Genomic DNA, 23,712 nt, shown 5'->3' with positions numbered 1-23,712 from the left:
AGATATTCCATTAATTGTAGGGACAATTGGTAGTCTCAGCAGAAACACAAACTTATCTGAATCAGGGGTATGAAAACAGAAGGGGGGATGAAGCCACTGGGACTGAGATCAGCCACTGAACAACAAAAGACTCAAAGATACATATTGCAAGCAATCTGGTATTATTCTGAATCATACATATGGCATGTGTGATGCATGATTACCTGGGAGAGCTAGGATGAGACTGTGAAAAAGTATTTCTTTTCTCCATGTTGACTTATTACTTCAGATGATCCAAGATTTAGTAAACTACCTTCCCTTGATACAGTGTGATTCAGGCAAAACTGATCTGCTGTGATAACCTTCCCTTTAACCTGGGAGTCATCTGAGCAGCATCATGTCTTGACTTATAGACGGGGGGTATTTTGTGGCTTGTATTAAGGAGCAGCCATTGTGAGCTGCCATTTATAAACAAGCAGATAAACAAACACACCGCCACAATATCAGTCTTGAAGAAGTCTATACTAGGAAAAGTGTTAGAGGTTAAAAAGCATTAACTAAATGTTCTTATTGATTCCACCCATGTAACATCCGTTTTGTTGTTCAAGTGCCCTTTATAGGAGCTGACAGTAGCACAAAATCTTATAGTTTTGGATGATTGTTTTTCTTCAACTGGGAGGACCTTGTAAAAACTACACTCAGCAATAAACAGCCAGAAACATAAAAGTTTAGAGAAAGATAGCAGAAATTATTTTTCTGTGGAATCAATTAACATATTAAGGTGAGTTAAAGAGCACCTGGAGTACTAAAAAATTCACATACAGCAAAGATGGCACATGTGGCCTTAAGTATCAAGAGCATATGATGATGAAGGCAGGACGAATGAAAAAGGAAAGATAAAAAATCATAACCATGCCATTATAAAATACAGGAGAGAGAATCGGTTGATTTTTATACAGTCTCAGATTTTCCAGCTGCTCAGCAGCTGCTGTTGGATATTGTTACATCAATGAGACTCTTTGAAGTTAAAGTTCAACAGCCTAAAGACCATGAAATGATCTTTTCCCAAAAGATGTAATCACTCTGACTGCAGAATTAACTACACACTCTTCTGTACTGAGGATGTTACAAAGGCATTACTAGGCCCCAAATGCCATCGCTTGTCCCACTGATACATATTCAAAGCAGAGTGGAAAGGCTCACAGTATGACTCCGCAGAACTAAAGGAATCTGAAATTGTTCCTTCATTTTGTTTCTGTTTCCTTACAAAATTAACCTTGGCTGCACTGTCCTTACTGGATCTAGAGCAATATCTGATGTACCTTGGGAACTATTTGGGTGTTAAAGCAGAAATTACCCCAAAGAAGACAAAAAAATGAGACAAAGATTGGAAATACAAAAATCTAAAAATAGAATTTGAGTTTACATAAAGACCTTGAGTTTTAATAGATTTGAATAAACCAGAAGTTAGAAAACTAAACAATAACCTTTGAGACAGCCAGTCATTATGGAGATGGACAAGGGAGTTAAGAACACACACACAAAAAGAAAACACAGGTCTGCATTTCTTGAGCAGAAGAATAGCGTACAGCATATGCCACAGTAGTAGCTGCTTGGGCAATCTATAGTTAGAAACAGTCTTACAAATGGATTGATGGTAAACGAGAAAATGAACTTCTCACACAAATGTCCTAAGCAAAACTAACATGCCTCAGACAATATTGAATAGAGACTTCACTAAGAAACTGAGAAGGTGTAAATGCAAATGGATGTGAAGGGATTACTTGAACTTTTTCCAAATTCAGATGGAATCTTTTCTTCTGCTGTTCGAAGACATTTTGGCAAATTGTACAGGAGGAATCTACCTGAGATTAATAAGTCAATGACAGAATGACTTCAGATCATGTTTAAGATCAGAGCTACTGATCTCAAACATCTTTCACTTTATCTCATGAAATCATAAAAATTATTCTGATGTTTTGTCTCTCCTCAAGTATTTGAATATTCAAGATCCAGCTGGGATTAAAAGCATTAAAACATTGCAGCAAAGATTTTATTCCTAATGTGTCCAGCACCCCTCAGGAAGCATCAGTCCTATAAGAAAATCTATTCCCAGCAGTTACCTAGTATTTCACCACAGACTCAAAAGGACTGGACTTCCTAAAAAACATCAACACATTTTAAGTTTTTTAAACAAATCTCCAAGTATGTAATCATCAAACATCTTCACTAAAATAATAAAAAAAATTCTATGCTGCTACCTGTACTTGAGACAGCAAAGGATGTAGCACCTAAACCATGCAGTAAATGATTTTGTAGCATTTCTTATTACCAGTAATTTTACAGCATCTCTGTTTATTGCACAGATAATGGGCAGATGTTTGTTGTCATTAAACTGTTCTTAGCAAACATTACCATAAAGGTATTTGGCAGATAATAAAACAGAATGTGCATCCCTATGTTCGACATCATCATTGCCAACAGCAGGTATATTGCTGCTCACAAACAGTATGCTAAAAAACACAGAGCAAGCCTGGTTTGCTGAGGAGTTAATAACCCATCTGTGAGCAAACTCAAACAGGAAGGGACACTGGTTCCAGCTCTTCAGAAAACAGGAAAGGGATATCTGTGTCTGCTGCAACGAGTACTGGGTGCAGATCAGAAAAAGTGTCTAGAACACAGCTTCTCTGTCTCACCCGGAGAGGACTCATGGAATGCCTGGTTCTGAGCAATTAATTCAAAAGGCTTAAAATCTAAATTTCAGTGCCCTTTATTTCAGTTTTAAATACCTAGCAGTCTCATACTAACCTGCATTTTCTAATCTCATTAGTATACACCTTTTAATAAAAGAAAGGCCAGTCAAGGCAATTAACTAGGAAAAAGCATTAAAAAGTGAGTGATCAACAACATCTAATTTTAATTGGCTTCAAATGATCTGATTTTCAGTAGTATTTTGCCTCATGCCCTTCTTCCTGGGCTTTTGGTCTCCACTGTCTCACAGCATTTAGGTAGAAGGAAAACATGCAGAGAGCTTTCAGGAGCGGAACAGATCTGTGCACCCTTTGGGGTTCATGGCATTTTCACTGCAGCTACAGAAAACAATTAACATGAATACAACACAGATTCATCTCCTCCTGCTTGTTTAATGCCAGGGATTTGGGGTTCTTTTCACAAAACTCTGTGGGTTGCAAAGAGGAATCTTTTTCTCACAGCAAAGAAGCACATTATGCTCTATTAACCAGACCTCAGCTTCTGCCCTTAACACTTTCATTTAGTGCAATTAACGGGGCTGCTGTGACCTGATGCTGAGGCTTATGTTAAATACTAACAAATTAGAAACCAAAAGCACAGAAGATATTAAGTGCCTAAGAAACACTGAAGAACCTTCACAGTAGCTGAACTCTCTACTCTCTGACACCCTCCGGCATGTCTGTATCAGCTCTTCAGCCCTTCTTCTGGACTGATTAGCAAGTCACCCAAATTTCTGATGGGTTCTGTATGAGAAGATATTTCACAAACAACAGAAGGAAATGTGCTGCTCATTACATTTGAGGATCCTTTTCGCCATCTCTCACAAAGTTTGTCCTACAGTAGACTACAAGGGACTCAGAGCATCACTTAGAGGAGGGATTGTGTCTTATCTGTCTGCCGCTCTTCCATCTTCTTTGCTTTATGTCCTCCCACCCCAAGACATCCCTATTTTTGTCAGTTTGGTAGTCTTGGCAGTTTGGCACTGTCAACTCCTCCCTAGCACAGACCTTATGGAGTGCAGCAGTACTGAATTATCTGACCGGAATATCCACATAATTAATGAAAGGAGATAGGCAAATCAACAAAAGGAGGCAAGAAAATCACATAATTGCTTTGGATTTCTCCTGAGAAGTCACTACCTCCCTCCTCTGGCTTCACAGAGAACTTAGGTGCTTAGCACAAGTCCTCAATGCCAAGCCTCTACTTTTTTTTTAATCTTATAGTACTTAACAAAGTCATCTAAAGAAAGATTTAAAAAATGAAATTATGTTAAAAACTAAAATTTAGTTCAGCTAAATTAATGCCACTTGCAAAGCCAGCAGGACATCCCATGTCTTCTTTTCCACCCCTGAGTGCAGCCACACCATCGTTCCCTTCCCATAGTTACTATGAGATCTCTGACATTTCAGAAACTTGTCTGAAGGATGCAGTTGACATGCTGCCAAATACTGTGTATTTGCATTGTCTTAGCACAAAGTACCCAAACCTCTTTTCTAACTATGAGACAAACAATTTCCTTTCAGAGTCCTTTTTAGATATATAACAGTCTTTCATTTAGCAGCATAAAAAATGTACAAGAAATATAGCATTATCGATGTAACAATTCTATATCTGGAAAGCAGATACCATTAGCGGTACCATTATCAACAAACGAATATCTACTTCTCTCCCTGGAGTTGCTACATGCGTTTTTCATATTTTTATTACCTTAACTAAATTCTAAGTGTATGCTTTGCTTATTCAAAATTAATGATTTTCCTGATAAATAACAGACATATGAGATCCTTCATTTTAGGATTCCCCGCCCCTTAAACTTAACCTAAATCTTGGGCTCCAAATCCCTTTCAAGAGTTACTCTGCCCTCTTTTAACAGACTAAAGAGTGGGGCTATCAAAGGACTGTGGCACTTCTCAGATAATAGCAGAGAATAGAAAAGTATGTCAGTAGGTTTGTTTTATTAAAGAAGCTAGTGTACTCTTTAATTCCTCCCCTTACACACCAGCCTCGCCCCCATAGTCCTATGGCAGCTCTCTAGTCACAGTGCTAAGTGCCATTGTGGCATGGCAGCATCTCCCACTGTGATTCCCTTCCCAGACTCCATGTCAGCTTTTCACATTCCAGCAGTATTTATGTCACAGGCCAGCTGAAATCATGACTTCCAATAATCCGTGGGTATCAGACCATGAGCATGAAAATTATCTTTCCTTGCCTGCAATTCTTCTGTTCATAGAGGCAAAATCACTGTGCACAAATACAGTCTTCTCATATCAAGTACTTTGATCACAGCAATATGAAGCTGTTATGTAACACCACAATAAACACTGTAGCACCAAAAACACTTCAATTGCAGAACTTTTTTCACATGTACAGACTACAGATATTCACAAGCTACTTCCTGTATTGCCAAGGAACCTTACATATGAAAACCATGTTTTGCCTGACATTGGGCCTAAACCAGTAAGAGGGCTTCTAGTTACAGTAAAAATGAGTTTTATGAGATTAGGACTTCTGCATTCATCATTTAGATGTATATCATCTGAACCTGAACTATATCATCATTATTTTTTTATAACCGTAAGTAGTGTTTAACACATATTTTTAAGACCTCAAGTTCCCACATAGGTAAATATGCATTCATACACATCTTCCTTACTTTCTTATACTGCTGCTGACCAGAGCATGGCCAAGTTACAGATCTCAGGTCAGACTCGAGATTCACTTCTAAATTTGGGTGGTTTCATGCTCTTAATCTCCTGGTTTCACTGAGCACAAAAGGAATAAAAAGCAACACCACAGACATTTGAAGTACATAAGATGAATTCTGTTCTTTATGTCATTGGTTAGCTTTGAATTCTCTTCTGATAGCCAGGTTCATGAGGTGGACATGAGACAGAGTTCAAAAAGTCTTGAATCACAGAGCTGGTCCCTCCTGACACCAAGTACAGACCAAGGGCAAGCATAACTACAGTTCTGAGGGGAAACTGTGTGTATGGTAGTGCTTTTTATCACTGTCTTTGTAGGACATAGTCACACAACAGTTGGCCAAGACAATTCACAACACTGTGGTTGACAAAAACTGATGTTTTCCAGAATCATGTAATCTATAGCCTATAAGAGAGAACTGGTGAGATGACACTGGCATAGCCAACCTACACAAATTTTATGACAATACATTTTCACCCATGTCCTCAACATGGATTGCAGTCTTGATGCTTCAGCTGTTTTGAGGACCACTGGCAATTAACTGCTATTGTTGCTTACAGCAACAAACCACACACTTACTTCATTCCAAGGATATCACCAGCACAGTAAGAACAGCAGCAATTAATGGAAGCACCTGCTATTTGGGAAATTTATAGCTCAGATATCTTACATCTCTGAATTCATTTCCATGTGGCCTAGAACACATAAGTATTCCTGCCTGTACCAGCAAAACTTGTCTCATTTCTCCAATCCTGTGTCTTTAAATCACCAGTCAAAGAATAACAGTAAGGGGCAGAGATTCTCCCACTAAATCCCTCAGATCTGTCTTAATTCCACATGTAAAAAACAGGAAGACTAGACAGAACTGCAATACGTCATCTGTCCCATGCAAGAAAAATCACAACAATCCAAGTTTACACTTGATATGTTTTCCAATAATTTGCCTGAGACTTCTCACACATGGCAGCATTTTCTGTCTTAGAAGACAAACTGTACTCAGCCAGTGATCCCAGAATCAGAAGAAAAGGACTTTAGGTTTAGGGAGTAAAGTAGCAGATAAAGAAGTTAAGTTCATGAAATGCAAATGGAAACAGACTGGAAGGAAACAATCAGAGATGAGAGTTTTCCTAGTGTTGGGACTGGAACTCTGCATTGAGAAGATCGACATGGGCACAGGAAAGTCTTGTGGAAACACTCAATTTTGTTCTAATTCATCTGCACACCTTCAACTCCGCAACTGAGGTCAGAAAACTCAGCTTACCTCGCTCACATGTTCTCCCCCAATAGCCAGTGCCAGTGCAGTCACAAATGAAGCGGTTCCAGCCATCCTTGCAGACTGCGTTATTCTTACACGGGTAGCTGTCACATTGCTTGGTACTCAGGCGGGAGCAGGAGGACTTGACGCCTGCTGCATTCTGTGCCTCTGCCAGCTGCCGGATGTTCTTGCTTCGCCCATCGATGAACAAGTCTCGGATACAGCCAACATAGCCATAGTTCAGCATTGCTGTCCAGAGCTCAGTGGGAAGGATGAGTCCTGCCCGGTTCTCCGGCAGCCCACCCAGGTACATGTCACCTTCCAGATCTAGGATCTCACTCTCTCCACTAGCAGTGAATGGGGTGCGTCTGCTATTCACTGATATAGTGCCTAAATGAAGAGGATAAGGAGACAACATTAATGCTTTTACTTACAGCCTCAGTCACTTACAGTCTAGGTCATTTCTTCCAATAATTCAGTACAAGAAACTAAATATTCTCCTCTACATGAATGCACTCCTAACAGAGATGGTGACTCCCACACAGCTTCTCTTGAATCACAGGGCATAAGAGTTTCCACACATGTGCCTGTATGCCACCTTGCGATATAAGGTCACTAGCATAGCAACCCAGTGTCTAAACAATAATGTACAAACAGAGCATTATTCAGTAGTATTTATCCAGCAAGGCAAAGACTTACTGAGGAAATACAGGAATTTTACAGTATCAGGAACAGACAAGAAAAATGTTAAGTATAAGAGTATTCATTCATGTGGCATAGCTCTTAGAGATAACATTTCACTGGTACCTTCAAAGCTGGATATGGATGATGGGACAAAATAGACTGATCAAGGCAGGAGATGACATCAAATCGGGGAGAATGGCTAATGCACTGCAGGAAGGACAGGACTACCAGCTAGATAAACCTTTAAAAGCCAGAGAAAAGAGCTGATAGAAATATTCAATATTTCTATTAAGCCAATATGTACAACAATAAGTAGAAAATCTTGTACCTGGGGCAGAGTTATCTCACACATAATTACAGGCTACAGCCCAACTGAGTAAGGAGCAAGAAGAGCCTGAGGATATGATAGACAACAACTTGAACTTGAGCCAGTTGTGTACACTTGCAGTGTCAAGAGACATTGATCACAAATTGTGATCCTCACACTTGTACTCCAAACTTAAAAAGCCCATAAAGAAATTTTGCACTAAATTAACTCAATAATGTTCGCTTTTTTTGTTATTTTTGTGTAAGAACTTGAACTTTAGCCCCATTTGTACATTGCTCAGTACAAATACTGTTTATCTATCCTTCCCAGTTTCGGTGGAGTATGTTTAAGAAGACAGAAGGAGTGATTCTGCTATCCATCTGCATTAAACAGGTGTAGCTTCATTAGGTCAATGTAATTGCTCTGATGAAAAATGAATTTTAAACCTTTTATTTCAAATTATTTTGATAGAACACAGTTTATGCAGTTAAGCTTAATCTCACAAAATTTCAGTTTTTTATTGGAAGAAGAGTATGTTGATTTCTAGTTTTCTCATTTTCATCACATCTTTCCAGCAGAACAAGAATTTTTTGATGAGACCTAATAACCAGGTTTTCCAAAGACAACTATGGTGAATTCTATTTCCAAAGTACTCAGCTTTTCATTTCCATATCCTGACATTTCATTCACTTTTCAGCAAACTCATTCAGTCAGGAAAGGCCCCTATTTTTTTTCCAGAGACCTTATAATCCAGGTCCTTTTTTCCTGGACATAACACATCCTACTTTACTTAGTGTACGTGGTAGAACTTGCAAGAATAAGAACACCGCAACCTGAGCTACATCAAAAGAAGTGTGGTCAGCAAGTTGAGGGAGGTGACCCTGCCCCTCTAACTGTGCCCTGGTAAGACCTTCCCTTGGAGTACCACATCCAGATGTGGAGTCTTCTGTATAGCAGACATAGACCTGTTGGAGCATGTCCAGAGAAGGGCCACAGAAAGGATCCAAGGGATGGAACACCTCCACTGCTAGGACAGGCTGACAGAGCTCGGGCTGTTCAGCCTGGAAAAGAGAAGGCTCTGGGGAGACCTGAGAGTGGCACAGCCCTGTCAGCATCTAAAATATCTATAACTACCTGAAGGGAGGTTGTAGTGAGCTGGGGGTCGGCCTCTTCTCTCTTGTAACTAGTAACAGGACAAGGGGGAATGGCCTCAAGTTGTGCCAGGGGAGATTTAGGCTGGACATTAGGAAACACTACTTTTCTGAAAGAGTGGTCAGGCGCTGGAATGGGCTGCCCAGGGAGGTGGTTGAGTCACCGTCCCTGGAGGTGTTCAAGAAACATTTAGATATAGCGTTGAGAGACATGGTTTAGTGGGGTTATTGGTGGTAGGTGGATGGTTGGACTGGATGATCTTGTAGGTCTTTTCCAACCTAGCTAATTCTATGATTCTATGATTCTAAAAGAGGGCCTATAAGAAAGAAGGGGACAGACTCTTTAGCAGTGTCTATTGTGATAGGACAAAGGGAAATGGTTTCAAACTAAAAACTAAAAGAGGGGAGATTCAGACTGGCTATAAGGAAAAAGTTTTTATAATGAGGGTGGTGAGGCACTGGCACAGGTTGCCCAGAGGTATGGTGGATGTCCTGGCCATGGAGACACTCAAGGTCAGGCTGGACAGGGCTCTGATCTATCTGGAGGTGTACCTTTTCATCATATAGGAGTTGGACCAGATGATCTTTAAAGGTCCCTTCAAATTCAAATGATTCCAGGATTCTACAAAATTCCTATTCCGTGGAACAAAACAGTTTTCACCTTGAAGGTCATCAAACACTGGAAACAGGATCCTCAGAGAGGTGGTAGAATCACCAGCCTTGAAAACATGCAAACACAAATGGGCACAGCCCTGAATGAAGCACATATTTCAGCAGAGTTTGGACTGGAAACCACCAGAGGTTTGTTCCAAAACAAATCATTCTATGGTTTTACAAAGACAGTTACGTATTTTAACTTCCATTTTACAAATAGGAAAGTTGAAGTAGAGGAAGATAAAGTTGCCTCTGAAGAACACTTACTATTAAAACTGTAGTGGCCTCTGTATGTTGCAAGCGAGATTCTGGCATACTAGATTGGGGCCAGAAAATAATCAGAACATACAATATAGAAATGTAATCAGAACACTTGAAACGGTTGCAGAGAAGTAAAGTGACTTATTTAAGGTCAGACATCTGAAAAAAAGCAGGAAACTCAACACAGGCCTCTCACATCCCAACGCAGCACACTCTTCAGAAGAGCATTCAGCAGCTTTTGTGATAAGGACATCTGCCCACCAGACACTAAGCAAAAAATCAGCAATTCACACTTGCTAGCAATAAATCATCACATTCAATTGCCTTGTCATTGAAGTAGTCTGTCCTCAGAGAGGACCATCCATGCTTTAAGATTAATTCCACATCATTGCATTTTTATCACACACACCTACAGTAAGGTGGGAGAGTTTAGTTAATAGAGTCAGCTCTATTTTGTGTCTCTGTGAGAAAGTGCAGACGTATGTATGCTCTTTTTTCAGATGTAATAGGTGTTGTCTTGGAGAACAGCACATACGACACAGAGACAAGGTATTTCATGTGTGTGAAATAGGAATAATGTCAACGGCAGCACTGTGCCAGAAGCAATAGAGGCATTACAAATTAAAGGCTGACAGAGAACCAGGGTTATTTGACGAATCATTTTGTAAAAACTAGCTGCAGCAGCGCAGACATTTTGCCTTTTACATTGTAAGAAAAGAGAAGATGTGGCAATACACCTATAATTATAAAGGAAGTGTGTCACAGAGCCACAGGATCACAGCTACCTTTCCAGTGTGTCCATTGCCACTCCTCAAAAGCAGCATACAGAGCACACACTACCCAAAAGATTAGAACAGAACACTGGAGAGTTGAGCTCCAAGAAAGCAAATAACACCTGCAGAAGACAGAAAAGTAAAGAAACCATCCAAAAGAGAAGAAATACTGAATACCATGGAGAACTGTAAAACCTGGAGAAATAGAATGAGACTATAAAAGAAAACAGGCTAGGCATCAGCCTAATCTTTCTGTCAGTGTTTTGTACCCTGCAACTATTTCTGTAAGGAAGTGATACTAGCTCCGCTGCACTGGTCTTTTTAGTTCAAGCTACTGAGATGGAAAAATTTTGAATTGATCCTAGGAAAGAGGAGCTAGATAGGCTAACATCATTTATTTTTCCTCCTCTCAAATCCCATGTTTGTGACTCGGTTGAAGTAGGTGAAATCCCAGCTCAGGAAATCAAAAGCACCTATGTGTTTCCTTTCAAGGCCCTTAGGGACTTCATGCTGGGCTGAAGAACAAACAAACACTCCAGTTACTGGTCTGAGCTGGTACAGAAAGTACTGTGCTGATTAAACCGTAGAGAGAAGATTCCAGTAAGATTTTTAGTGTCTCAGTGGGTGGGATATCATTTGTTTTGTAGCCAATGACCAACGAAAAATGATGTCTATGTAACATGCTCAATGTTCCCCTACAAGAAACTGTGACAGGTTTTGTAGACACTTTGCAGGAGCATTCCCCAGGGACAGAAAGGTTACAGGACAGTAGGTGTCCATGTGTCCACGCTGTCAGCTTCTGTCAGAGTATGGAGAAAAAACAGCTTTTGTTCTGCTGGCAGGTAGCACAGACCAAAGGATACACAAAGCCTAAGGGGACAGAGATGCCAGAGGTTATTTGAGTAAGACTGCCGTGTTTTCCCAGCACTTGCACTCCTGCCTGAGTACTGTTCAGTAGTGAATATTTGGATTTTAGGCTATTTTACTAAGCTCAGCAGAGCCTGAAGTTCAGTTTCTACAAAACCGTTATTTGCATTTAAAAATAAAAACAAAAAAAAATGTGAAAAATCTCTAAGGTGTAGCCATTCTCTGTTCAGCACATGGGGGAGAAAAGCCCAGGACTGAAGAAAAAGGGATCATGAACTTCCTTCTCACATATACCAAAATACCACAAGATAAGCGTGGTTGATGCATCCTAGAGGTATGGCATGGAAAAGTCCATGTCAGTATCCTGGAGACCTGGGAGACACAACATCAGTCACTAAGGACCATTATCCCAGCACTAGCTGTCAGCAGAAAAAGCAATTAAAAACAAAAAAGAGAGAGAGAGAGGAGAGAACGTGCAAATATGTTCATTTTGCTGAGCAAAGCGCTTTTAATTCAGAATCTGTTATCTCCAATCAGCGTTCAGGCTATCACAAACCTTTCTGTCAGACAACAAACAAGCTAGTCCCATGATCTCACCCACAAAGTATCAATGCCATCTGTCACACCCTCCTAGATGAATGAACGTGGGTCCCTCTTGTGGGATTTTTGCAAAATTTCTTAGCAGAGAGTTTAGTGTCATTTCTCCTCCTCCTGCAGCTGCCTCTCCAGGGACCAGACAGTCCCCAAGTGAGTAAGCAAAACTGAAGGCAGTGCTGAATGCTAGTAATTGAGTTTATTCTTGGAAGTTAATTGAATTTTAGCTATTCTTAAGAAATCAAAGCTCAATTTATTTATTTATTTAAGGCTTCTTTTATAAAACGTTCCTATCGATGTCTTCAGGAGATAGCAATATATATCCACACATATTAAGTCCTAGCAGAGAGTGATGTGAAATACAGAAAAACTCCTTACATCATCAAAGGAAAAAAGTAGCTTCAGGCAAAGACCTGTTCAAACAGCTAGGCTATGCACAGTAGCTGAAAGTCAGCTCTTTTGAAAACTCTTTTGAAAAACTCCACCATTCCAGAAGGAATTTTCATACAATTGTTCACATATTCTCAAGATGAAGTTACGTTATTTGTTTCCTAACACAATTTTAGAATCACTGTTAGTTTGCCAGCTTTTACATAGCTTTAAAAACAAAATACTTCTTTGTAACTGCACGGTAAGTATATTAATTGAAATAATCTAAAACACATTTTTGAAAATAAAAAGCTATGAGAAAAAAAAAATCCACGGAATGCTGACCTAGATGTTTAGACTAGGATTACTACAGATTTGGTATACAGGCTGCAAGTTAAGAAGAAACCTAACTGAAAACTCCAAGATGCTAAGTGAAACAGAACAGGATAAAAATATTAATTCATCATCATGATTTTTTCACTGATGGCACACATGAATTCTACTTTCCTTGTGATAAGATCCAAACCCTCTGTTCTTTAAAGGCGTAAGATTCAGAAGACACAGGCCACAACAAGAAATTCTGATTTGGTTTCTGCTCAGCTGCTTTTCGAACAGAAACCCAAAGTAAATCACTTAGAATTTCTCAAAACAAGTACTAAATAATAACAGTTCTGAAGGTTCTTAAACCTTACCACAGCCTACAAAGAAGTCACCATTACAGTTACATATGAAACTGCAAAGATAGGTCCGGAGTATCAGAAGATTTAGAATAAAGGCTAATAGCCTCCCTCTGTGATGCTCTACACGTGATTGCTCACATTAGACAATTAATGAAAATCTGTCCATTCACATCTTTGTTTTGCTGGATAAATGCCATTAGTGTAAGACTAAGTTTTTGTAAGAAGGTGATTTATACCTAGTAGGTCTGGATCTGAAAGATGAATCTACTTAAGAAAAAGTCACCACTCTACCTGATCTTCCATCTCGTTGAATATCCACATGATACCACTCCCCATCATTGGCTTTCTTCTGCGTGGCTTTGACTTTAATGGTCCCAGAGCCCATGTCCAGCAACAAGTAGAGGTTCCCATCTAGAAGTTCAACTGCAAAGAAGTCTACCTTTGTATTTTTCTGGCTCCTAGCATCTTTCCTCTCCTGAGGCTTGCCATGGGTGAAAAGTATTAGCCCATTGGGTTCGGTGGTTCGGAAATCAAATGAGATGGAGCCCATCCTTTTGGTGTTCCATTTGGGCAAACTAATATATGCTTCAGGTGTCTCAAAGCTGATGGGGTCCAGTGTAGCCACATTCTCACATACAAATTTCACTTCTCCATAGATCTTCATCTTAGTATCACCGATTTGTGCCAAGCGAGACAGCTCCAGACGAATGTCATTATTCTTATAAACAACCTGCCAGACACAAAGAAAAACATCATACATCAATCCTGCATACTGTACAAATACTCCAATTACCTTCATCCATGGGAGATAAACTTTTCCCAAAAGGCAGTGGGGAGCTGAAGGGAGACCACGCAAGAATCTGACATGATGACAGAAGCAGAGAACAGAACCAGGAGGGTGTACAAGAAAGACAGCATTGGGTATTCTGTGATGACTATAGATCAGATAATCTGGCAGAAGAGAAGAATACTTGCTGAAGGATGGAGAGAACAATTAACTCGATCACAGGCTCACTCAGCTGTAAAAGCTTTTGTATATAAAATGCAGTGTATGTCTGGCATCACGCTGTTGTATTTGCATAAAGTCCATACAAAATACATAACAAAGTTTAAACCTCCATGTCCATCTCTGCTAACCACAGCAGGGAACTTTGTGCCACCACTGTCATTTTTTTATTATTCTTATAAACCTACTTTACCACTAGAAGAGAGACGTAAAAAAAATTAACCAAGTTCCTGTGAACTGTTGGTGATTGTCCTGTGGTTCCTAAAGAGCTTCAAGAAAAAAAAAAAAAAAATTTCTCTTACCAAGAAATCTTCAAACACAACAGGCACAAACCTACAATAGATATATCTGCATAACACACAAAAATCTCTATGTACAGAGTGCCTGGACTCAAATACAATCTGGGGTGATGACCAGAGCTCTGGGCTCCACATGGTGCTGCATGAATGGAAAATATGCAAGAGAAGAGTCCCAAACACCCAAACACTACCAAGCATACCTAGCTCAGGTGAAAGTCCCAACCTTCTCTTTCTCACAGGTACAGAATTAAACTGCATGCAAGAGAGCACATCCCTCTGCCCCACGCCATCCTCTCAGAGTCAGGGACTGGAGAAGGCACAGAACTGTCTAATAATCATTAACAGATCTTCCTCTCAACAACCTTCTGTGCTTCCTGAAGCCAGAACTGGCACATACAGCAAGCAGAAACATTTCTGCAAATAGCAGTTCTGCATCACTACTGAAAACTCTGATTTCTTGTAAGGAGTTATTATTTTAAAGTACTTTCTATCTATTATGTATGGCATCACACACATAGACACAGATTTGATTTCTTCTGCTTTCAAAATGCTAGCAGGATGAGTTGTCAGCAATTTACTAACAGAAGAGAAGAAAAAGAAGATGTGTATTGTTAATTATAAAAATATCATCTGAGGTGGTGTATGGACAGACTTAAAACATGCAGATGTAACATTTGGACCCACATCTGTAATACTCAATCCGAGGGCCCCAGGGGACTTTCTGACCAAACAGATAATTCTTCACTGATGTTCTGTAGGCTGTAAACCCAGCAGTAGACTGAGCATAGGTAGATCAGAAAAGAATTTCTCCAGAATCGGACAGACATACATAATGCTAGTAGCAACTAACAGAAGTAATCTACAGAATATCACAGTACAGGAAACACAGAGAAAAAAATCAGCAGTAAATATTAAAAGGCATGTGACGGAGAGGATTGGGGACAAGATTCTAAAGATAACCTTAGGATAAAAAAGAAATGAAATCACAGTTCAATACAGTTATAGCAAGTGAAGAATTTCCACCTTTTGCTTAGCACTAAAGGAGAATTTCCTCAGTGCAGCCAGCACAGCATCTGTTCTCCCTGTTCCAAAGGCAAAATGCTCTACATCAGAGTGAAAGAAGAATCCAAGTGTTAGTTCCCATATGGAGTCATGGTGCAACACTGCAGTTCCTCCCAGCAGAGGACAGTATTGACCTGCAATAGCTCTAGTTATTTTGCTCTAGTTTCCTATGAAAGCATTCTGCCCTTCCACAGACTTCAAAAACATCAAGTCTGTTAATATCTGCAACACGAATACAATATATTTTCAACTTGTGGAACTGTAGTAGTTTCATTCTGTGGATTAACCAGGTCAAATACTCTGGCTAGACAGACCATACACCTCATTCCAGCAGCTCAGCAGGGAGGTGCACTGCAGCCTCTTGGTCTGGCAGACAAACAGGTACAATGAGCCAGACAGCAGAGACAAGCAACAGCTAAACCCGTATCCAGAAAAGGCATGGGAGTCATGTGAGATGTACTCCGTGTCCAAATGCTCCAGGTGGCTACCTGGAATGGCAAGGGCTTCTGCACATACTTTCTGTTGAGGGCATGTCCAGTGCTTTTCACAAATGCTAGCTTGTGGCAGTGCCTGCACGCTGGTCACCGCATCTCAAGGAAATGGTGGAATTGAGAGTACAGAGGAAAATGAAAGGAGCAATTAAGAGCATGGAGGAGATACTTTATGGGGACAGGCTGAAAAAAAAATGCCAAGGCTCTACCATTTAGACTGAGAAAGAATATAATCAAGACTTACAGAAGATAGTGGAGAAGGTGAACGTAGAACAGCTCTGCCAAATCTAGCAATAACAGAACCAGAGGCATTCACAGAAACTTCTAGGATGCAAGTTTAAAATAGATCTTTACTTATTTTCACAGAGCACAGAGAACTTCTGGAACTTGCTACTACAGAAAGTGATGGAGGTAGAGAAGAGAGCATCAGCAGGTTCAGAAAAAGAAATAACATGAAGCATGGAGGGAAGTTTCACAAACTGATATAAAAGAGAAAGAGGAGGGACAGAGCTTCTAATTAATCCTAATCAGATGAGCGTATGCTGTGGGAATGAAAGGGAAATGCAGTGCTGATAACAACTATGCACATGTCACAGTTTCACATGATACAAAGTGGGAGAAGAAAGGGGAGAAGGCCTCCCTGGCCCCTTTCACTCTCCCCTCCCCTTTTCAGGGAGAAGAAAAACAAAAATGACCCAATTAAGATAAGGAGAGATAACGAATTTACTACAAATGGTAAAAGCACCCAACAGTCTGCTGCACGATGTCATGATACGGAATACTGATAAAACCAGGACAGCTCACACACTCTCCCTTAGTAGCACTTCCAACTGCTGCTATTGGAGGCAGAATACTGAGTAAATGGACTGATGGTTCTTCAGTTCTAGCAGGACTTTCCCTGTATTCTTAATGAGTAAGTGCATTCTACCCTTTGTCCCATTGCAAGGACAGTCTGGAAAAGAGAATAATTGGTAATGAGTTCTTGCGGACAGTCCTTCTGACAGCATTTTCAGGACTGGTGGGACTCTGGTACAACTCTGCATTGATGGTTTCATCAATGTTCTTCATATTGACACTTGACTAAAAAATAGCACAAGTACCTGGACTTGAACCTCCTCTACAGGAGAAAAGTAGGGCAATGCCTACAGATGACAGCCGGTGCTGGGCTGTGTCCTTTACCTAGCTATGACTCAGTGACCTGCTCTTAGCAGCTTCTGCTGGTTGTTGGTAAAAGGAATATGCTTACATACACATAAGCAACTTCCAGCTCGCAAGCTAAGCCACGCACAGGTTATGCTTCCCCTTTTCATGTATTTGATACTTGAGTAACAACTCCTTTCCGCTTTGGGGAAAGGCAGAGAGTCCACCTCTGAGTTTGTCTGGGGTTTGCAGCAGACTGACATGCATTTCATTGATATACCAATACTACAGCTGAAAGTCCTCAACAAAGAAGACTTCTACAGGATCTAGAGAAAATGACATGGAATTGATTGTAACCCAGAAAGTCACTAGTAATTGTAGATCTAAGAGCAAGTCTGGAAAAAAGACAGACAAAGCAACTTCAAAGGAAGACCTACAGAAGAAGGGTAAAAGGGTATTGAATGGACACAAGCATTCTGAGTCCAATCTTTTCAAAGAAGCAGATCCACTCAGATCTGAATCTCTGTTACTCAAATATTTGTTGTTCTTCAACATTTTATTTAAATAAAAACAAAACAAACAAGAAACACAAACAAAACCTACAGTCTACCCTGAGAAATGTTAAGAATACCTGTGTATAAGGAAGAAGTGCAAGTGTGATTATGTGGCTGCCTTTAGGCACCGCTTACAGCTGCATTTGGACATCAAAATCTTAATCTATAATCAGGTACAACAGAACTCTCAGCACTATAAACAAAACACTACAAATAATCCTTGAATGCGAATTCACCAGGTGAATTCTGAGCAGGAATGAAGAGACAGCAGTATCTCTGGCTTGGGCAATGAAAAGCCAAGGCAGCTTTGGGTATCTGCAGTTTGTCACACCAAAAGTTCAAGAATGAGAAAAGAGAATGTAATTAAAGGACTGGAATGCATGTCCCATAGCAAAGAATATTCAAATTCAGTCATTTTAATAGGTAGAGGTTAAAGGGTGATCTGATCACAAACTACAAGTACCTATGCTGAAAATGGAATTTGACAAATAGAGGGCTCTTCAATCCACGCGACAAAGGAATAACAGGATCCGGGGGCTAGAAATTGAAGTTTGAGAAATTCACATTTTAAAATATTATGACTTATTTTTACATGAGGGTAATTTGCTGTTGAAATAAATTACTACAGGTTATGGTGTGTTCTCAGCTACTGGAAAATTAAAATAGGAACTTGTTTTTTCTAAAAGACATAGTGAGACAGAAATTAATTATATAGCAAATCAGTCTAGATTAATCATAATGGCTCCTTCTGCCCTCATAACCTATGAATCTTTGTGTTTTAATGAAATCAACAGATGCTTCACTGCAGTTTTCCAGGACAGATGAAATACATCCTTGCAAAATGTTAAAACTGGCTGGTAAAGGAGAAGAGACTTGTGTTGATTCTAGTCTGACTTGCCACCAGTGCTTAACTCAGGCTTTGTTGCATGTTTGTGACTCCAGCTTGCAAACTACAACTAAAAAGAAAGGCAAGTAAAAAGCCTAGGGAACAAAACTCAATTCTATACTTCTGTACATATGAGATTAAAGAGCTTGATTCTTACAAAGTCATCTGCTGCAAGCCAGAAAAGACATTCACTGAAGAAGCTGTCAGCCAGCAGTATTACCTATCATCTGTGTCAACACTTCCTGCATCATAGTTTCATTTTACCTGGAATCTCTGAACTAACTTGAGGCTTTTAGGGATATTCCAAGATACTGATGGAAACTCTGCAGCTCAGGCCATGACTGATTCAGAGGACTGTCCCTTGCTAGGACGTAGCTTTCAAGTGCCATTCTGGACACATCTTCCATGAAAACTTACCAGTAAGCACAGCAATAAAAGCAATGCTTATGAATTTGTCCATATTTATCAGAGGGCTTTCTGAAAAAAGGTGATGAGGCTTGTTTAAAAAGAGCAGCTTGTTTTTGTGCCACATCTGATATCTGTATCAGAGAGGGTCAAGATGCCAAAGGGTGTCAAAAAGATTATGTCCAGTACAGACACATAAATACACTTTATAAGCTCTCCCTGGAAGGGAGGTAGGAAAGAGAAAGAATGATTGTTTGAAAAGTAAATTTTATTCTTCCAATCTCAAAAATCAATGTATATTCTCAGAATAAAACTAGCACAACAACAAAAGCTTTTTTTTTTTCCTTTTCCATAAGGAGTTGTTTTGAACATGCTTTAATAGAGTGATAATTTAATGGTTTAATCTGTTTTTGCTTTATGAATTGGGTTGTATCAGAGGATGGTCAGGGATTGGGTAGTACAGATAGACATGGTCTCTGATTATCAGCAGTAGAAGAATTCCATGACATCTGAGACATTTGGGGGAATAAAGAGAAAAAAATATATACAGTAAATCAGGTTTCCTTTAAATCTGCTGAGAAAGAAGAGTTTGTTTTAAGCTGAGCTAAAACAAATCGGCAATCTGGTTTTGAGGTTTCTTAAAAATGGCAACTTCACAATTCCGAAGCATTCAAGGAACTTCTCCAGCTAAACTTATGATAAGAAGCTTCACACATGGGTTAATAAGAGCTCTAATCAGATGCTTTTCACAATGATGAAAAGTGTCTCTCTGCAATCAAGTGAAGATGCAGATAGAGAGTGAACAACAAAACTGAGGAAAAAATGATGTGCTAGGCTTGGCGAGTAGCCAGTCTTCAGTTCCTCTTGAAGTTGGTGCTATCAAGCAGGAAACGTGTTATGGTGAAGGCAGGACAGCCTGGTGAATTAGATGATGGCAGTCACAAACCATCATGAAGAAAAGGTCAAAAACCTGAACGCTGCTTAAGTTCAACTAGCTAGGAAGATAACTGTGAAGGTCATCCAAGTCATTTACCTGCTGCATCCTGTGCATCACTGACTGCTTTTTTTCTGTCACAACCTTCCCACTTTATGAACTGCCTGCATCATTTCTCAGAAGGTTAACTGTGAGACATTCAGCCTAGAGCCTTTCTAAGACTTCTGTAAAGACATCTGCACCACAAAAGCTGTTGCAGCTTCATAAATTACAGCTTATCAGCTGGTACAGCAGAATTATGTGTTTCTGATCTGCCTCAACTAGCAAGCAGAAGCAAACACACCAGCTAATAATGGCTTACTTTGCATTTGGGATAGACTACGTGTGCAGCAGTTGAAGGCTTCAGTGATGGGGAACTAAAGCTGCTGCACCTATTTAAAGTGTACTTATTATCCAAGTAGACCGTGTATACCTGGTCTAACCATATTTCACTGGGATAACAACTGTATTCAAGTATTTATAGATTCACAGTCACCATTCACCACACTGAAGTTTATTTGCCTGGCATGAAAAACAATGCATCCAGCATTGATAATAAATAAGTGAAACCAAACAAAAAAGACTGAAATACAATTTGTGTTATGTTGGCTAAAGTAATGCAATCTTGCAGCTCATCTGGAAATGTTTAACAAAGAACATGAGTTTATCCAGCTAAAAATAGGAATATGGGGAAGTAGAATGCTTAAACAATAAATCCATCATAGATTCTGAATAATGCTGAGTTTTGTCAAAAACTGCAAAAAAGAGGAGAGTCTCTTCTGAGTTTCAGAAGAATTCTAGGAAGATAAAGAGAAGCCTTCTCTGTGGAAGGATATAAAGAACAAGAAAGAAAAGGGATACAAGGTGGGTGGGATTCTTTCAACTGCTCTAGTGAGAACACAGTAAAAATAACCATTCAGAAAGAGACTTAGGCTGAAAAACAACATTTCCTACAACTAATCCAGTTTCTGGATACCAAGAAAAGAAGACCCAATACTTCAGGTCACAACTCTCCTTTGAGAGTTAAATTAAGCCTCTGCATCTCAAGAATTCAGGACATCTGAGTCTTCTCAGTTATAGCAGAGTTAACATCTGCCCGAATAATTCACACAGTATCTCAGAGAAAGCTTTAACAGATTAAGGCAGTCCATCTTTCTGCCTTATCTTTCACTTGGGTATACATCAAGATAAAGACCAAATATTACCGTGTACACATTTTTAGAATAAGATGTACATTTTTTTTGCCTTATGACCCAAGTATCACACAAAAAAGAGATATTCCAAATATGTAATAAAAGAAAGGGGGAAAAAAAGGAAAAAATAATTACTTTGCAGTTCCTTATTGAAGCTCTAGTATCTGTCTTGTGCTGTACAATATGATTTTGCATATGCTGAGCCTGCTGCTTCTTGAGTTAGGTACAAATATTGCTCTACAACCTTACTTATTCTTGGTGTAGCATTGCAGCAGCTGAACTACAAAAGAACATTGTGTAGTGAAATGCCCTACTTCTTGGATTCCTTCCTTTGAAGTGGTAGCAATAAGGAGATAATTTATCACATGTGGATTTCTCAACCTCCATACTGGGGCATCTTGTCTGCTAATTCATTTGGACTATTGTTGAAAAAAATCTTGATTTCAAAGGGAATAACACATCCTATAATTGCATCTTAAGACAAAGATGACAGGAACATGAGAAATGATATATATTCATTTGAGAAGAAAAGGCATGATGCTGTACAAAGAAAGAGGTTGCAAAAGAAACGCTGTTGAAAGATTCTACATTAGCTTGAGAAACTGAAGTTGTTTCCTCAGCTACTGAAAAAAGACAGCACAGGCAGCAGTAAGATAAAGTAGAACTGGTTGCAGCATAGATACCATTTGCAAACACTCTTTAATGGTACAAATGTCAAGTACTGTTCTCATTGCAGAGAATTCTAAAGTTCTGGAGTAAGTGAAAATGGGGATATTGGGAAATAATGTATAATTTCTGGATTTTTTGAAATATTACCCTTCCACTTTCTAAGCAGTGGCGAGAAAATTGCCTAAACCCAAATGTTTTCAATAGTATATTTTTCAGAGCATGATGACCAATTTGAGGTGATAGAATTGGTTTTACAGAATTGCTCATCATGCAAAAGCTCTAAGAGAAGACAATGAGAGATTTTATCTTTACAACTCTAAGCACTAATCGAAATGCTCTTAGAAATCAGACGTGGATTTCTCAGTCTGTTCTTAAAAACTGATACTTGTTAATATTTAGGTGTAAAAGTAATTGCTATTTTACATATCTTGATATTGCAAAGCATGTGAAGAATTTCATTGTGGATTCAGATGCATAAATCTTAACTTCCTTCCTGCTTCTTGTTCTTGCTCATTTGGCCTAGTAACAAAGAAGAAATAAAAGCTGCAAGACAGGAAAGTCAAGACAGCCAGATGTGGTTCTCCTCATTTGTGCCATGCACCACAGACACGGGAGTACCTCATGCTATCCCTGAAGAGCAAGTTGTACGTGGGACATCTCTCTGGGTATAGGAAGGCCACTGAGGAGGTATGTCAGTATTCTACCAAGACTCATGAATATACAACAATGAAGAGATATGTTCTACACTGAGCTCATATAGTACAGAGGAAAAAAAAAAGGAAAGCAGAAAGCAGCATACAGAACATCATTTGTTGGATGAATTGAACGAAGCACCCCGGAATATATGTGAAACATGGGAGGAGACAGTGCTGTAGTCTGCTGGAGAATTTGTTCAGTTCAGCAAATTGAACTTCAAGAAAGGAGTGGGCCTACTTCAAATAGTCACAAGGAGAGCAGTGAAAAGAACCAGAGGTCTAGAAAATAAAAGAAAGATTGAAAGCATTGCTTCTTTTTTAACATAAAGAAAACAGAAACAGTTTTCAAATATAAAAGGCTGTTACAAAGTGAAAATGAACAATCTGCTTTTTGTATCCATGACGAAAAGGACAAGAAGTAAGGGGCAAAGATTACAGCAACAAAATATGAGATTTGATTTTAGGACAAGCTTTTTAAATTTAAGAACAGTGAAGCACTGGAAGAGATTGTCTAAGGAGCAACCATCACTGGAGACCTTTAATTACAGGTTAAACAAATTGCTGTCAGGACTCACATGGTTGTCACAGATTTTTTCTTGAGACAGTAGAAGCAGAAAGGACTAAATAACCTCCCAAGGCCCCTTCCAGTCTCATTTTCTATGATTCTATATTTGAGGGGACAAGAAATGGGAAATAACCTATGTAGTTAAAGACTTTGATAGTGCTTATCTTTATATTAACAAAATTCTGATATCCCACAAATCTGAAGGGCTTAAATTTACAAGATAACTGCCTAGCTAATAATGGCTTGGCTGCTTTTTAGAATTGAAACAAGTCAAAAAATAATAACTGTCACAGAAGCTTATTTACAAGCATGCACCAGTTGGTTTCAACTACATTCAGTTCCGTATTGACCTTATAGTTCTCTGTTGAGCTTGTAAAGATATTCACCAGTTACAGAATACCCTGCTCCTCCCAAGTTCATCCTGAAAACTCAGATTTGTCTAGCCAGCACAAGCTAAATCTGTCTAGCTTAGATCAGTGATGAGTCTGTGAGGAAATGATTACTGTCAAGTACCTTAAGGAATTCATCTGAAAAGCAGAAAGGAAATATTTTAGGACGGCGCCATTGATCGTTTAAGGCTTGAACTTTATTACACGAGACACTGAAAACTGTATCAGATGATGACTTAGCAAATAAACACTCTACTTACTGATTTTATTATATTTCAAATCTACCTAAGGTTGTTCAAGTACAAAATACCTGCCTCAGTAAAATAGATCTGTTTAGTATGGCTGGGTGAAATGTTT

The 23,712-nt window shown here is 39.3% G+C and overlaps 1 protein-coding gene across 1 annotated transcript in view; it reads right to left on the bottom strand.

Moving 5' to 3' along the window:
- Window positions 1-23,712, bottom strand: part of NRXN3 (neurexin 3) — a 1,003,017-nt gene that overhangs the window by 683,115 nt on the left and 296,190 nt on the right. The window contains exons 5-6 of the mRNA XM_021401765.1: window positions 13,320-13,758; window positions 6,695-7,078 (exon numbers count right to left, since the gene is read on the bottom strand). Coding sequence (XP_021257440.1) covers window positions 6,695-7,078; window positions 13,320-13,758 — 823 coding nt within the window. The remainder of the gene's footprint in view (window positions 1-6,694; window positions 7,079-13,319; window positions 13,759-23,712) is intronic.

The sequence above is a fragment of the Numida meleagris genome, chromosome 6 (assembly GCF_002078875.1).
Source record: "Numida meleagris isolate 19003 breed g44 Domestic line chromosome 6, NumMel1.0, whole genome shotgun sequence".
Taxonomy (NCBI): domain Eukaryota; kingdom Metazoa; phylum Chordata; class Aves; order Galliformes; family Numididae; genus Numida; species Numida meleagris.
Note: the sequence above shows the minus strand (reverse complement) of the source record. Positions and strands in the feature narration are given on the sequence as shown.